At 33.5% G+C, this 17,290-nt stretch overlaps 1 protein-coding gene across 7 annotated transcripts in view; it reads right to left on the reverse strand.

The window, feature by feature from the left end:
• The window catches only part of LOC145266536 (uncharacterized), a 182,557-nt gene that overhangs the window by 46,295 nt on the left and 118,972 nt on the right, over nucleotides 1-17,290 (reverse strand). For all 7 annotated transcript variants that reach the window (XM_080122302.1, XM_080122303.1, XM_080122305.1 and 4 more), the window contains 5 exons: nucleotides 13,165-13,267; nucleotides 11,890-12,041; nucleotides 9,844-9,912; nucleotides 8,205-8,327; nucleotides 4,421-4,503 (listed from right to left, as the gene is read on the reverse strand). In XM_080122302.1, coding sequence (XP_079978428.1) covers nucleotides 4,421-4,503; nucleotides 8,205-8,327; nucleotides 9,844-9,912; nucleotides 11,890-12,041; nucleotides 13,165-13,255 — 518 coding nt within the window. In that variant the 5' untranslated portion in view covers nucleotides 13,256-13,267. The remainder of the gene's footprint in view (nucleotides 1-4,420; nucleotides 4,504-8,204; nucleotides 8,328-9,843; nucleotides 9,913-11,889; nucleotides 12,042-13,164; nucleotides 13,268-17,290) is intronic.

Raw genomic sequence — 17,290 nt, forward strand, 5'->3', positions numbered from 1 at the left:
ACTTTACTGGTAGATTAATAAATATTTATTATTTTATCATTACTATCAACAGTCGAAGATTTTGCTTTAAACAAAATCAAATAAAAAAGACAATCAAAAGAATCATTTTTGGCATCGGAAAATCGACACAAGGTCTTCCGATTCCAATACTCTCAAAAGTTTTGATTTTTCTGATTCTCGCTTCCAATTTATCGTCCCAACACTAATAAGTAGTAATTAAGTAAGATAATATGAACTTTGATAATGGTCACATTCGTACAGGTCAGGATGACCTAGTTGGTTTGGCAATTCATCACGAAGAGACCCGACACCAGAGCAGCATTTGCCACTTCATCCGTGTGAATTTTTTTTTTTTTTCTTTTTTTACGTATCAATAAAGCCCCATTTATATGCTGATAAACTAGACATAGTAGATCACTTGGAAAACAATATTTGACAAGCTTTTGCCGAAATACAGCCTAATTTAATGCATAAAGTTTGTGAAACCTTTAGATTATGCCATACGTGTGCAAGCCATGGGAACCATATGCCGAAATTGTGTTTATGACGGACAAGGCAGTCGCTCTTGTGTTACTCTGCTGCCACATCTGGGCAGGAGCTGCTAAAAACAGTCTATCCTGCCTTGACAAAGTACAAAATAAACTTTATAGCTTAGTGGGGGATGCCTTTTTCTCTTCTCTGCAGCCTCTCTCCCACAGAAGAGACGTTGTGAGCCTGTCTTCGTGTTATTGTTACTTCCATGGCAAGTACTCGTCTGAGCTCAAATCCCTGGTCCCCCCTCACCAATCTTTCACGATAAACACCCGTCTAGCTGAAACCACTGTCAGAAACTTTCCCCATTCTTTAACTGTGTCTAAATCAAAATGTAGATTCCATGAACAAAGCTTCTTTTTTTAGAAATGCACGCCAGTGGAACTCTCTTTCGTCTGCCTGTTTCCCACCTGACTAGAACTTGGATGTTTTCAAGTCCAGCATAAACAAATTTCTGATGAACCGCCCCCTTAAGTAAGACACTTTATCAAATCTCCAATACTAACGATTACTACGATATTATCCCATTGATTACTGTAAACGCAATAACCCTTATCTTCGAGTGGCTTTCGGGCCTTGATAAGTGGTGACTTCCATGTAAAAAAAAAAAAATTAATTTTCTTATTCAAAAATAAAACTATTTGATCAATTTACATGATTTTTGGAATATGATCTTTTCGTTTTGTCATGGGTACGTATATTGTACAGATTTTTCTTTTTTATTTTGTTTTTTTTAATAAAGCGAGGGGCATTCTGAACAAGAACCCAATTTTTACGAGACACAATAATGGAGGAACATACTTGCATTCGTTTATTCTTATTAATGCTCAGTTTTTAATGTCAGCAAATTCAGCTCCCCAAAAAGGGGACACCCTGGATTCTCAGTTTAATAGGATTTGCAAATGATACAATTAATTCACCGAGAAAAACATTTGATGAACAAATAATTTCACAAAATGGACCAGTAAATTGGCCACTTTATTCGTGTGAATTTTTTTTTTTTTTCCAGATATAAGTAATCCCATTCCTATGCTGATAAACTAGACATAGTAGACCAATCAATCAATTTACTCAGAGAAACATTTGATGAACAAATAATTTAATGAAATTGTTAATTGGCCACCTTGTTCATGCAATTTAACCCCATTAGATTATTTTTTTGGATGTATATGAAGTCCCACGTCTGTGCTGATAAACCAGATGCAATAGACCACTTGGAAGACAACATTGGATGCATTATTGCCGAAATACAGCCTAATTTAATGCATAGAGTTTGTAAAAATTGGATCTGTGGATTACGCCATATATGTGCAACCCGCACATTGATTATCAATCCCATTCAGCTTCCTTTTGTGTACCTTGGTGAACAACTTCCTCTCCATTGTTCTGTCGATAAACTCATATGGGACGTCGATAGTATCATATTACTATTCTTTATTGTTCGTAAATAGAAGTAAAAAGATTTTTATTATTTTTTTGTCATCTAATGTATTTATATGTATATGCCACAATCGCATTGACACACTGGTTCTTGTCAGATCACCGAATTTAAGCAACTTTGAACCTGGTTAGTGTCAGATGGGTGACCATTTGGGAATTCTAGGCACTGTATGTGCTCTCCACTTATCTCGGCATTTGTTTTCAGTTGTCCTGTACATAAAGTTAACTTGCCACTGGTATTTAACAATGTCAACTCAGGAGAGGTGTGGTTGGAGACTGTGCACCTCCTGCCACAAAAATTTCATCTGCAGACATCCTTTCGTGGGTATCCATAGTTTGTCGAAGACTGAAGGAGCCTATTTTTATGCATATACCAGAGTTAACACCCTACCAGAAGTAGTGACAATCCTATTCAGCCTTCCTTCTGATTCCAAGTATAATTAAAAACTTCTGTAGTTTCTTATTTTGTCCTTTAGTTCTCACATTCCATGAGAAATGTTTCTGACAAAGAGGGAAGAATTGCTGTCATTATTGGCAAAATATTTTTTTTATTTTAATACAAAATTGTACATCACTAAATTTAAATTAAATAAAACTAGCAGAACCCGTGAAAGTTCCACGATAGTTGGAAATTTTTAAAACACACTATAAATACAATGAAAAAAAAATAAAATAAAACTTAAAACTATTTTGAATTAAATTCTTTTTTAACCTTTTAAAACTAAAAAGAATTATTTTTTTAAAATTACATTTCTTTTCAATGAAAATTAAATACAACGAAAATCAAATACAATGAAAATTAAAATGTTTGGCTTTGTTTTCTGAATAATTGTTTATTTAAATTATAAATTCAATTGCACATTTTTTTTTTAATTTTAAAAAAGAATCTATAACAAAAATTTTAAAAAGAATCTATAACAAATACTTAGTTTCCTGTCAACATGACTTGTTTTTATAATTATAAAATAAAATAGCCAATTTGAAACCGTAACAGACAGTCATGTTTTTTTTTTGTTTTTTTTTTTTAATTTTTGGAGAGGAAATGGTTTTAATGATTTTTATCTGATAAAGAGCGATTATAAAGGGAGGTAATTCATTTCTCATTAATTAATGTTTGCGATGATGATTTTTTTTTGTGATGCTGGAAGTCGGATAAATAAATTAATATTTAAATTATATTATTGTGTTTTTTTTTCATTTGTTCATTTTAAGCAATAACAAATTTTCTGTCTCACTTGGCCCGATCACAGGCTTAGCGACAGAGTGAATGACGCATTGATAAGAGATAAATCGTTACAAAACATAATACGTATTAAATTCAATTAAATTATATTAAAATAAGTTAAATTATATTAAAATAAGTTAAATTATATTAAAATAAGTTAAATTATATTAAAATAAGTTAAATTATATTAACTTAATTCAAATTAAATTAATTGTATTAAATGCATATTAAAATATAATAAATTTAAATTATATTAAATTTAAATATTATTAAATAAATTATATTAAAATATATTAAATTAAATTATATTAAAATATGTTAAATTATATTAAAATATGTTAAATTATATTAAAATATGTTAAATTAAAAATATAGAATAAACGGACAAATTCTTTAAATATACGTTTTTAGATGCAAAAAAAAAAAAAAAATTTTCCCCCTTTTTTTCTAATTTATTCCAGATTTAAAATCCTTCATTAGCCAGCATGACCTTCATAATACGGGGATGGACTTTTACTTTCAAGGAAAAAGAAAAATCTAACAAAACTTAAGAAAGCTTTCTCTGGCAAAGGATTTTAAATCCAAAATTCATTAGAAGGAAAAGAAAGAAAATTTCTTGTTTTTTGGCATCTAAAGGCATGTTTTTAAAACAGTTTGTCTCTTTATTTAATATTTTTCATTTTTTTTTCAAGATGCTGTTACTGGCCGACACATTTTCACCACCATATTAAATTAAATTATCTTAAAATATATTACATTAAATAATATTAAAATAACTTAAATTGCTTAGAATTTATTAAATTGAATTAAATTAAATTTTCTAAGTTATATTAAAAATATCAGATTATATTAAGATATATTAAATTGAATTATATTAAAACATTAAATCAAAATATATATTAAGCTAAAATTTAAATCAAAGCAAATTTCAAATCAAATAATTACAGAGTTTTCTAAGTTATATTAAAAATATCAGATTATATTAAGATATATTAAATTGAATTATATAAAAACATTAAATCAAAATATATATTAAGCTAAAATTTAAATCAAATCAAATTTCAAATCAAATAATTACAGAGTTTTCTAAGTTATATTAAAAATATCAGATTATATTAAGATATATTAAATTGAATCAAACAAAATATCAAATCAAACTTCAAATCAAATTTCAAATCAAACTTCAAATTAAATTTCAAATCAAATTTCAAATCAAATAATTACAAAGTCTTTTCAAGTTTTTCTTTAACTGACAGCACTTCATCTTTAGTTTTTTTCACTTCTTCGTTGAGAATTTTCATCAGAACCTGAAAAAAGAACATGGATTAAATGAAATGCTGGCATTTTAAATATCAATGTGGCACACAATTCCCTCAATATGGCTACAGTAAATGTAGTGCTTGTGCACTATAAGTAAATTTCTCAAAGAAACAAAATGATTTATTTTAAGTAAAAACACTATTACGTAATCATGTGTCGTTACGAAAAAATTACAAAAAAAAAAAAAAAACTGATCAAGTAGAAAAAATAATTACAAGTAAAAACAAAATTTATCAAAAATTTATTTTGAAGAGTTCTCAAAATCCAGGGAAGATAACTGTAATTTATCAATTTAAACAAATAATTGTAATTCTTGAACTGCTAATATGTATACATGCTTTGTTAGTGGTTTTATTTAATTTTTTTCATTTAAATAAACTGCTATTATTTTGATGTGTGATTTTTTTTCTTAAAAAATTTCTTAAATGCCAAAGAAAAGTTTTTTTCTATTTCATATGACAAACTACTTATCTCCTTGTATCTGATTATATTCCACCATTTTCTAATTTAAAATGGTGGAATCAAAGATTAGCTATTTTGGTAAACGTGCATATCAACTTATTCAAGCCATCTTAGATGATGTAAATATCATAAGGCATGATGCAACTATTCTTCGGATTTTTTCGGATTTATGTAATCATGCCCAAATTCTTTTCTCTTTTCTTTTTGCAGTTAGTGAATTTTTATTCTTCTGGTGAGTCAAAGCAAAAAAAAAAAACATTAAAAAAATTGACATAATAATTATATGATTGTTTTTGCGCTACGAAACAGGTTCTGTCAAGAATTGAACATTTTAACATGCTGAAAGAAATAAATGGTAAGATGAATAACATCTTGGAATGTAGACTTTTTGTCGTATATATATATATATATAATTATTTTTTTACTATACTTTGGACTCCTCCCTTTTCTCCTCGAACCCATTTGTGATTAATTACACAGAATTCTGCCATTTGGATTACTTCAGAACATTTTTTATTAATGGGATGTCTTTGGATGCTTCACTTTTACTAACATTTTGGATTTTTCACTCGTCATTAATTTGACCATTTATTCACGTGAAACTATTTTTTTCTACTTGATCAGTTTTTTTTTGTAATTTTTTCGTAACGACACATGATTACATAATAGTGATTTTACTTTTTTTTAGAAAAATAATTACAAGTAAAAACAAAATTTATCAAAAATTTATTTTGAAGAGTTCTCAAAATCCAGGGAAGATAACTGTAATTTATCAATTTAAACAAATTTAAATTGACTAGCCTTAATTTAAGCATTTGCCACTTCTGGTTTGACAATGGACGCAACAGCAAAGATGTCACAGTTTTTTTTTTTCATGTTCTTTTCCTCCTTCGCGGTACGGGTTCAAGCCTGCCTGCCTACTACCACTTTTTTTTTTTTTTTTTTTTTGCTCAACACACACCTCTAAACACCCAGGCAATGCCGGGCACCCAGGCTAGTATATATATATATATATATATATATATATATATATATATATATATATATAAGAAACTCATTTCTTATCGTTGAGCACTTTACAGTTGAAATAAAGTCGGTCACTTTAGCTCGTATGTGCAGATCATCATATAATGATTAGATCACTGTGACAGACGTTAAAAACATTTAAAAAATAAATGTTTAAATTTCAACAATATTTCTTGCGGTTAGCAGTGGCCGAATGGATTTGGTCCTTGCTAATGGAGTCAGAGATGGCTTCATTCCTGGATTCGAATCTCTTGACCAGCATTAATCATGACACACTGAACTGATGATTCCCAATAGGATGAAACATGAGTGTCTGTAGGTATTTAATAAGTATTATAGTAAATAATTATATATATATTTTGTGTTTAAACATAGAATTGTCCCAATTTGGGATCAAAACCCCTTGGCTACTGCTAATACAGATGAAAAGGAAATGATAAACATTGTTAAATGCTGGAAGCTCCATTTGTTTACACAAAAAACATTGTATTTTATGCTAGTGGCATTGTTATTTCACTTACTAGTATGCTTAACTCAAAAAAAGGGAGCATAGTTTAGTCACCCACAGAGAGACTGTTTTGCCGTATCACAAATCTTCAGTGCCAATTAGACAAGAAACTGCTTCAAGCTGGGATCGAAACTCAACTGTTCACAGATACTTCTGATGATCGAGGATGCAGTTAAACCACAGTAAAATGTTAAGTATGGCGACCTCGTTGGAAGATCTCTATCATTCTAGTAATTATAGGAGAAACTGGACCCATGGTAAAGAAGTAAAAAGCAAAAAAACTACTTGGCAAATATACCCGATGAACCAAGTGCAAGAGAGATTTAAACAACTCTTGCTGCACTTAAAGGGACGGTCAGAATCTCAAAAAAATCTCTCGGTTGGAATATCTGAGTTAGAGAGTAAATGTTTGGCATCCAGTAGGATGTCCCATCCTCAGCTTGAACAAACTGATAAGAAATTTAAAAAAGTAAAAAGGGAAAGTCAACCATTTTTTTTTTATATAGAAAACTAACATTTTTTTAGGCACGAAACAAGGATTTAAAAAAAATTATTATTATTTATATTCTTTTTTTTTTTTGATAATTTGTAGGATCACGTGGTCTCCCTCTTGAACTCCAATCCCTCTCGGGAGACTTGCAAGACGCTAACTGTCCCAAATTGGACACTGTCTGCGACTCATCACTGATTGACTATCACAAACCCAAGATTGTCTCCAACTGTTTCTCACTGTTATAAAACTCATTGGCACTTCTCAAAATACCCTGCAAACTAACTCTAAATATATCTCAGATCCTTTTCTTCCTGTTCACTGCTACACTTTGATTAACAATCCTATCTCAGCTTTCTTTTGTGTACGTTGGTGAACAACTTTCTACCCTATTTTCTAACATTTGGAGGGGGGGGCACACATCAATAGCATCAAGGGAGAAGAGTAATCCAAATAATACAACTGATCAATCCTCATCTCAAAATTTCAGAAACAGAAAACATTATATCACGCCAATTCATAGGAATTTTAGGTTTTTAATGCAATAAAAAACTTACACTGACGATAGCCGATTGTGTAGTGATTACTACGTTCAACACATTCTGAAAATACGATCGCGTTTTGGATAACAGTTGAATGCGCCTGCAAATTTCTAATGACACTGAAAGCTGTGATACGGCAATACTCTCTGGAGAGGGAAACAAGAAATCATGGCGTAATGGATAAAGTACTAGGTAATTCAGCCACAAGTGAACCTTTTCTGGAGGTTGAAGGTTAAATCCTCAGTGCGAACGATACTCAGAATACAATTATGAATTACTTAAAACTTTTATCTGATCTGACAGAACAAGAGCATGCTACCCTCGTAGATTAAATAGTTTGGCTTGAAATTGCATGCAGATTCCAGAGTTTGACAAGTTACACATGAAACAAGTCGGAGGTTACATCAGCCAAAACATTCTACAAATAACACTCAAGATGACAGCCACATTACTATTACAGCTCCCTTTTGTCTACCCAGTGAACAACTTCCTATCCATTGTCTTTCCACCAACCCTATTTCCTATAACTTTTGTTTTTCCTGATAAACTTATTTCCTTATTTTTTGGTTATAGTTTTTCCTTTTTTTTTTCAAAGGGGTGAGAGCAGGGAGTAATAAATTTCTAGTTTAAAAACACAAAATGATTAAAAACTGGACTTACCTTCTCAGAGGATCGTTTTCGTTCCACTTCTCCGATCATTAGTAGAGCATCTTCAAGCTTTTTTCTTAGATGCAGAACAACCTCATTTTCTTCACCAATTTCGATCGGAGAAGAAGGTTCCAGCTGTTAGAGAGAAAGAAAAATTGTTACAGAATGGAGGTGGTGATAATAAAGTTGTGGAGGCATGTAAGTGGTGGTGGTGGAGGAGATAGTGGAAAAGTCGTGGAGGCATAGAAATGGTCGTGGAGAAGTCATGGAGGCATAGAAATGGTCGTGGAGAAGTCATGGAGGCATAGAAATGGTCGCGGAGAAGTCATGGAGGAATAGAAATGGTCGTGAAGAAGTCATGGAGGCATAGAAATGGTCGTGAAGAAGTCGTGGAGGCATAAAAATGGTCGCAGAGAAGTCGTGGAGGCATAGAAATGGTCGCAGAGAAGTCGTGGAGGCATAGAAATGGTCGCGGAGAAGTCGTGGAGGCATAGAAATGGTCGCAGAGAAGTCGTGGAGGCATAGAAATGGTCGCGGAGAAGTCATGGAGGCATAGAAATAGTCGCGGAGAAGTCGTGGAGGCATAGAAATGGTCGCGGAGAAGTCGTGGAGACATAGAAATGGTCGCGGAGAAGTCATGGAGGCATAGAAATGGTCGCGGAGAAGTCATGGAGGCATAGAAACGGTCGCGGAGAAGTCGTGGAGGCATAGTAATGGTCGTGGAGAAGTCGTGGAGGCATAGAAATGGTCGTGGAGAAGTCGTGGAGGCATAGAAATGGTCGCGGAGACGTCATGGAGGCATAGAAATGGTCGCGGAGAAGTCATGGAGGCATAGTAACGGTCGTGGAGAAGTCGTGGAGGCATAGAAATGGTCGCGGAGAAGTCGTGGAGGCATAGAAATGGTCGCGGAGAAGTCATGGAGGCATAGAAATAGTCGCGGAGAAGTCATGGAGGCATAGAAATGGTCGCGGAGAAGTCATGGAGGCATAGAAATGGTCGCGGAGACGTCATGGAGGCATAGAAATAGTCGCGGAGAAGTCATGGAGGCATAGAAATGGTCGCGGAGAAGTCATGGAGGCATAGAAATGGTCGCGGAGAAGTCGTGGAGGCATAGAAACGGTCGTGGAGGCTTAGAAACGGTCGTGGAGGCATAGAAACGGTCGTGGAGGCATAGAAACGGTCATGGAGGCATAGAAACGGTCATGGAGGCATAGAAACGGTCGTGGAGAAGTCGTGGAGGCATAGAAATGGTCGTGGAGAAGTCGTGGAGGCATAGAAATGGTCGTGGAGAAGTCGTGGAGGCATAGAAATGGTCGTGGAGAAGTCGTGGAGGCATAGAAATGGTCGTGGAGAAGTCGTGGAGGCATAGAAATGGTAGTGAAGTTGTGGAGGCATAGAAATGGTAGTGAAGTCGTGGAGGTATAGAAACGGTCGTGGAGAAGTTGTGGAGGCATAGAAATGGTAGTAAAGTCGTGGAGGTATAGAAACGGTCGTGGAGAAGTCGTGGAGGTATAGAAATGGTCGTGGAGATGTTGTGGAGGCATAGAAATAGCCCAATAATCACCTAAAAATAAAAATCAGCAAGGGGAATAACTCATTTTAAAAACAAAAACTACACAGTAAATATTCTAACAGAAATGTAATTCCTTACCGGGTATATGGGTGTAGTATCTTCAAGGTTTTTTTCTTCAGCAGGTTTGGTCATTGGATTGGTGATTTCCTGTAAATATTCCAAGCGATGCACAAATTATGGATTGGAAAAATAATCAAAATTTAGATGCGTAAAATAGTCTTTGAAAATTTGCAACTTAAAAATATCAGAATCACAAAATCGTAAAATCAAAAATCTGAAAAATGTTTGATTTGTTATTAACTATTATTTTATTATTATTTTATTATTTTATTTTATTATTATTTTATTATTATTTTATTATTATTTATGTTTAATTCTTTGAAAAATGTTATTACTATCCTCACGATTTTGTTTTAAAAATTCAATAAACATCTTAACAATATATAACAATGTCGGTTATAGTTAGCTAACCTACTTCCTAACTTCTGGCATGGCTGCTACCGGAAGCGGTGACAAAGCAGATAAGTTCCTTTACTTTTTTTTTTTTCCTCTCTCTCATGCCTATGTGTCTCCCCTGTGCAAATATTCTTTTTTTTTTTATGTTTTTATGATCTTTTCGGGACAATATCTGAAAGTGTAGTATCTGTTCCGACAGATGCTGCAAGCAAAGACTAGTTATGACTAGCAAAAACCATATGTGGGGGTAACCCCACATATCTGACCTTGGTCACTGAAGGGGCAACCCTTCATACCAACAGTTTTTAATCCAGCTCCCATTTCCCACCTCTCGGGAGCTGGTCTCCCCTTTCCCTCCCTGCACTTCAATTTCTTGTTCTCTGTTAGTGGAGGAGAAATCCTTCACGACTGAGACAATTTTTATTTTTGTTCCTTTTCTCCACGTTAAAAAACGACCCTGGTGTCTAACTCTGTCCCGTGGGCGAGGCACTGTAAATAGGAACAAGATTTTTTGGTCTTAATTCAATTAAGAATTACTGAAGTTAGTTTTTTTTTGTTTTTTTTAAAAGAATCATTGAAAACGCATTTTAAAATAGCTTTTAAACTATTTTAGGAATATTATGTATTGGATACACATTTTTTTTTTATTATGTTTGAAATTTTGTTATTTTGATTTCAATAATTTTATTTTTATACTTCCATAAACATATATTGGGCTATGATCGTATTTTTACACACATTGCCTACGATGAGTGTGAATTTTTTCACATCACATAAAATCAAACCTAGGGTCTTTGAAAAAGAATTTTTTTTATCAAAAAACAATACAAACATTCAAACATGGGTTTCATTAATTGATTAATGCAATTAGGGCAAAAAAGAGCTCCAATCTCTGGTCTCCCCTCGCCAATCTTTCACGAAAAACACCCGTCTAACTGAAACCACTGTCATTAATTTTCCCCATTCTTTATCTGTGCTTAAGTCCAAACGTAGATTCCATGAGCAGAGGTTCTTTCTTAGCAGTGCACGACTGTGGAACTCTTTTCCGTTTGCCTGTTTCCCACCTGACTACAACTTGGATGTCTTCAAGTCCAACATAAACAAATTCCTGACAAACCGCTCCCTAAAGACACTCAATCAAATCTCCAATACTAACGATTACTACGATACTATCACACTGATTACTTTACACACAATAACCCTTATCTCTGAGTGGCTTCCGGGCCTTGATAAGTGGTGACCTCCATGTAAAAAAAAAAAAAAAGAAAAAAGAATTCCATAGTTCTTGAAGACACCATTGTTGCAGATGCTTCTAATAGTAAAAACTAGGTATTAAAAAATTAACAGCCAGCGTAGCCTAAGGGTTAAACTGTTTTACTAGTATAATGGTTATTATGGAATTGTTTGGTTATTTAATTATTAATTGAATTAAATTGCTATATTAAAAAAATGTGTTCTTTGTGATCTACGTTATGATAATGATACGTTGTAGTGAGATTGAAAAGTGATCCCTGGTATAATCTCCACTTTCTTTTCTTTTCCATTTCCTTAGAATTTGCAAGGAAGTTTTCACAGCAACATGTTAATTCAAATTATTTTCAACTGAGGAAAATCGTTTCAAACTTTTGTTTGTATAATATAGAAGCATCAAAACAATTTTCAATTTACCGATAGATTTGTGGGCGTCTTTTCAGGGAGTTCATTTTTAAAACTGGGAAGGCTATCTGGTTGGATTTCCGTTCCAACAGAGACCATCTCTTTTGCTTGGAGCTGCACTTGGAGACTTCGGTTTTTCTCTTTCGTCTCCTGAAACAAGTGGCCTAGAAAGAGAAAAGTATTTCATTAGAAAAATATATTAAAAAAAATTGAAAAAAACAAACTGCAAACAAAAAAAATTGAAAAGGTAAAAAAAAAAAAGTTTTGCAAAAATATTTTTAAAAAGATTTAAAAAACAAAACAAAACAAAAAAACAAACAAACAAATCAAAAAGTCTTTGGAATATTAAGAAGTTAAAAATGTTTTGAAGTTAAAAAATGTTTAAGTTTTAAAAAGGTTCCACAATTTTTAAAAAAGTTAGAAGTTAAACAGGTTTAAACGTTTAAAAAGTTTTTAAAAAAGGGTTTGAAACCTTAAAAAAGGTTTTAAAAGTTTAAAAAAGGTTTAAAAGAAGGTTAAAAATGTTTATAAAGTTAAAAAAAAAAAGAATTGAAAAGTTAAAAAAAAGGTTTAAAAAGGTTAAAATGGTTCAAAAAAAGGTTAAAATGGTTCAAAAACTTTAAAGGGTTTATAAAGTAAGAAAAAGTTTAAAAAATTAATAAAAGTTTAATTATGAAAAACATTTAAAAAGTTTAAAAAAAAAAAAGGTTTAAAAATTAAAAAATAATGGTTTTAAAAGTTAAAAGGTTTATAAAGTTAGAAAAAAATTTTAAAAGTAAAAACAAAGTTTAAAAAATGAATTAAAAATTTTTCAATTAAAAAAAAGGTTTAAAAATTTAAAAGTTCTAAAAGTTACAAAATTTTAAGTAATGAAAAGAAAAAATTTAAAACAAACTTAAGTTTTAAAATAAAAAAAGTTAAAATAACAAAAAAATTTTAAATGTTAAAATAAAAAAAAGTTTAGCAAAATTTTTAAATGTTAAAATAAAAAAGTTAAAATAACAAAAATTTTTTAAATGTTAAAATAAAAAAAGTTTAAAATAGCAAAATTTTTAAATGTTAAAATAAAAAAGTTAAAATAAAAAAAAATTTTTAAATGTTAAAATAAAAAAGTTAAAATAACAAAAATTTTTTAAATGTTAAAATAAAAAAAGTTTAAAATAGCAAAAAATTTTTTAAAAAGGTTAAAGTAAAACAATTAAAAAAGGTTGAAATAACAAAAAAAAAAAGTTAAATTTAACAACAAAAAAAAAAGTTTAAATAATAAACGTTTGAAAAGTTATTTACTCAGGGTCTGATAACCACGGATTTTTCCTTTGAGAACTTTGTTTTCATTTTTCAGGGCTTCAATTTCACTGTTCAGAATTTCTGAATCCATTTACTAGAAAAACTAAATAAAAGAAAAATATAAGAATTATAAAAATTACTGCAACATGTTGAAATTTCACGATTGCTTTCTTCATTAAAATTAATTTTTTGAAAGGGTTCAAATTACCAGAATTTAGACTGCGGTTTCATTTTAAATTGATATTATCATATTAAATTAATAATATCATTTTAAATTAATAAATAAAAATAATATCATTACCTATATAACATTGTTCATAGGATTCACATCACTTCCTGCATAACACTAGATAGCCTTACTAGCGTTAGATGCTGAAGGGCATGTTTAGATGGAAGAGTTTATATGGCACCCTAGGGGAGAGGGCCAGGATGGTCTCAAAATGGAGGTCAATGAAACAACATGACTTCTAGCTGAGGGTGGAGATGAGTTTGAATGAGAGGAGTTACGATCGGTAAAGTGGAAATGGGAGGAGTTACGATCGATAAAGTGGAAATGGGAGGAGTTACGATCGATAAAGTGGAAATGGGAGGAGTTACCATTGGTAAACTGGAGATGGGAGGAGTTACCACAAATAAAATTAAAATGGAAAAAGTTTCCACCACTAAAGTGAAAATTTAAAAAAAAAATGTTTTTTCTATTACATTTTCACCCAAAACAAGGCACATTGCCACTTTGATGTAGGGGGCTACTAGCAGGGACATAAACTACAGGGGTACTACGTAAGGAGTTGGGCAGTAAGATGTCGGTTCACGTTACACTTGAACTTCTGCATGTCAGTACAGTTGAGAAAGCAGGAACCCGGAAGGGAATTCCAAATTCTAGCGGTTCTGGGGAAGAAACTACTGGAGTAGAAGGCTCTCTTACATCTAGGGATCTCTACTGTGAAGGGTGGGATTTAGCTGCTTGTCGGGTTTGTCGGGGGTATTTATGTCGAGGGGGTACAAGTGCTTGCAGTTCGCCGGAGCATTCTCTGTTAAAGTACTTGTAGAACAGGCAGAGGGGTGCTACATTTCGTCAATGGGACAGAGGCTGAAGCTTAGATGACAGTTCAGGACCTATCAGGTTGGCGACTCTCTTCTGAACCTTGTCTAGGAGCGAGAGACTAGTAGCAGATGCACCAGCCCAAATATGACAATGATACTCCATACATGGGCGATTGGTGGCCTTATAAAGGTACAGGATACTTTCGGGCGTTAGTAAATTTCTAGCACGGTAGAGAGAGCCTACCTTTTTCGCAGCGGTCCTGGCAATGCTCTCATTGTAGTTGTTCCAACTCATGTTTCCTGTGAACGTTAGGCCGAGGAGTTTAAAAGATGTACTTTCAGATAAAGAGTCTTTGACCATTGCTATTGGTGGTAGAGATGGTATCTTGTAATTATTGAAGGAAACAAGTTTAGTCTTGGTAGCATTGAACGTGACCATCCATTTTTGTCCCCATTCCACTACAGATTGGCAGTCATCCTCTAGTGTTTCTGCCATTTCTTTAGATATGTGTTCATTTGTTTTCCTGTCGTGCCTGTTATAGAGTGTAGTGTTATCAGCATATATACCCATCTCACAGACAATTTTGTCAGGGAGATCATTTATGAATATTAGGAATAATAGAGGTCCAAGGAGGCACTCCCGCATTTATATCATATTGTTTAGATGTACAACCATCTAGGACAACCTGGATTTTTCTCTTATCTAAGAAGGATTTAATTATGTTAAGTATTCTACCAGTGATACCGTATAATCTAATCTTCTTGAGGAGACCCTCATGCCATACCCTGTCAAAAGCCTTAGATATATCTAGAGCTACCGCTCTGCCCTCCCTCGCTTTGTCCAGTGAATGGTATATACATTCAGAGATTACAGTTAGGATGTCTGCTGTGGAACGGGCTTGTCTAAATCCATATTGTTGGTCAGTCAGAAGTTTAGCATCTGTAAGGTGATGGACTAGAGCATGGTTAATTAAGGTCTCAAATATTTTGGCAAAAAGTGGGAGGAGGCTAATGGGGCGATAATTTAATGGGTCAGTTCTTTCACCAGAATTCTTGAATACTGGTACCACAGAAGCAGTTTTCCAGCAGCCCAGAAAGCAAGATTCATTAAGGCATTTGTTGTAAAGTTTAGAGAGAACTGGAGCTACTTCAGCAGAGCACTTTTTTATTAGCACAGCCGGGATGAGATCAGGTCCACATGCTTTTGAAGTGTCAAGAGTTTTTATGATAGCTTGCACCTGAGAAGGGGTGAGTTTCAGATTGTCTAGTGTGGCGTCTGTCTGCAAAGGAAAGTCAGGGAGAGGGTGGTTAGCAAGATCCAGTGTGGAGTTGGAGGCAAACCGACTGGCAAGCATGTTAGCTTTCTCGGTTGCTGAGCAAACAACCTCATGATTGTTGGATAGTGGGGGAATTGTTGATTGCCTATTATTTACTACACTGTTGTAGATTTTCCAGACTAGTAGAATGGTCTGCAACAAAAACAGAAACCCAGTTTTCATCAAATGAAAATGGAATTATGTCTTTTATTGTTCCCCTTTGTACATGCAGGCATGTGTGTTGATGAAGTGTATATACTGATCGGAACCAGTTCCGGTTTTGAAAGTCATCAGAAGTAAATGGTGTTAGTAAATTTGGAGATCCTGATGAATTATGTTCCTTGCTTTCTTGTTTGTGTAGCTAGTGAAGTTTTCTCTGTGGCATCCAAAATGAAATTACATAAAATAGTTTCTGTCCATATATGTCTGTGCATACTTGCTTCAATTGATAAAAAACAAATGTAAAAATTTCTGTGCTTCGATGCGTTTTTGGGTGGATTCAGTAAATTATTTCTTAGCTGTCGCTATTTCTTTCTTACAGTTACTTCTGGCTTCTATATACTTCTGTCTGTTTGAACTGGACTTATGTCAGTTAAATCTGCAGTATGCATGCTACCTCTGCGCAATGGCAGCTGCACAAGTAGAAGTAAACCATTGGGCAGAGTGGGGCTTGCTATGAAATTTCCACGTGGGAACATGTGCTTCAATTGCTGTTTTGAACTATTCAGCGGTCTCATTTGCGCACTGTTCAGCAGGAAGTGAAAAGATATTTCGCCATAAGGCATCTCTAATGAGATCCCTGATGGCTTCCCAGTCAGCTTTTTTATAATATCTCGTTGTTTTGAGCAATCGCTCTTCAGTTTTTGCTCTAGAGTTTAGGGCGATTTCAACCATTATCACTGCATGATCAGCGTTCCCAAGTGGGCTGTGGGTATTCGTAACACAATCATCAGGAACCATTGTCAGAAACAGATCTAGAAGTGATGCGTGTTGCTCTTGCTGGTCTGGGAAACGAGTTGGAAACATAACCATCTGTAATAGGGAATGACATATAGAGAAGCTATGTGCTGTGCTACCAGCTGCGTCTGTAAGTAGAAAATCAAAACCAGTTGCTGTGGTGGACACTCAAGTCCCCAAATACATGCACTTGCATGCTAGTGTCAAGGGAGAGTGCTGTATCTATGCTGTCAGAGACTTTGTTTATTAGGGTACAGTCCTGGGAGTACTGTACCCTAATATGGGAGAAGTTAGCACCACTAAAGTGAAAATGGGAGGAGTTAGCACCACTAAAGTGAAAACGGGAGGAGTTAGCACCACTAAAGATGAAATGAAAGAAGTTACCATCGCTGAAGTTGAAAAATATAATGAGGTGGGATACAAAGATCAGAGCAATAAGTTTTTTTTTGTTTGAAGTTAGCTGCTTGATTTTCATACTTATTATATTTTAGAGCCAGAGAATATGTGTGGATCGCCATTTTGTAGTTAGGGGTGAAATTGCATGTTGTATAAAGGAAAGGATTCCATCCTTCTGATTTTGCTGGATATGAAGAAAATGGATTACTGTTATTTGGCTCTGAGGACAAAGGAACATATACTACACTGTCACCCCCGAAATAAAGGGATAATGCCTGCTATAATCGAAACCAAAACCAAAACTTATGAAGAACGCTTGGTAAAATTATTTATTACAAGGTCATAACAATTAAACAACAGTCACTCGGAAGAAACAAAGATGTGTGACACCCAAAATAACACACGCTATCGTA

This window comes from Euprymna scolopes, chromosome 41 (assembly GCF_053919585.1).
Source record: "Euprymna scolopes isolate OS-2025 chromosome 41, ASM5391958v1, whole genome shotgun sequence".
NCBI lineage: Eukaryota > Metazoa > Mollusca > Cephalopoda > Sepiida > Sepiolidae > Euprymna > Euprymna scolopes.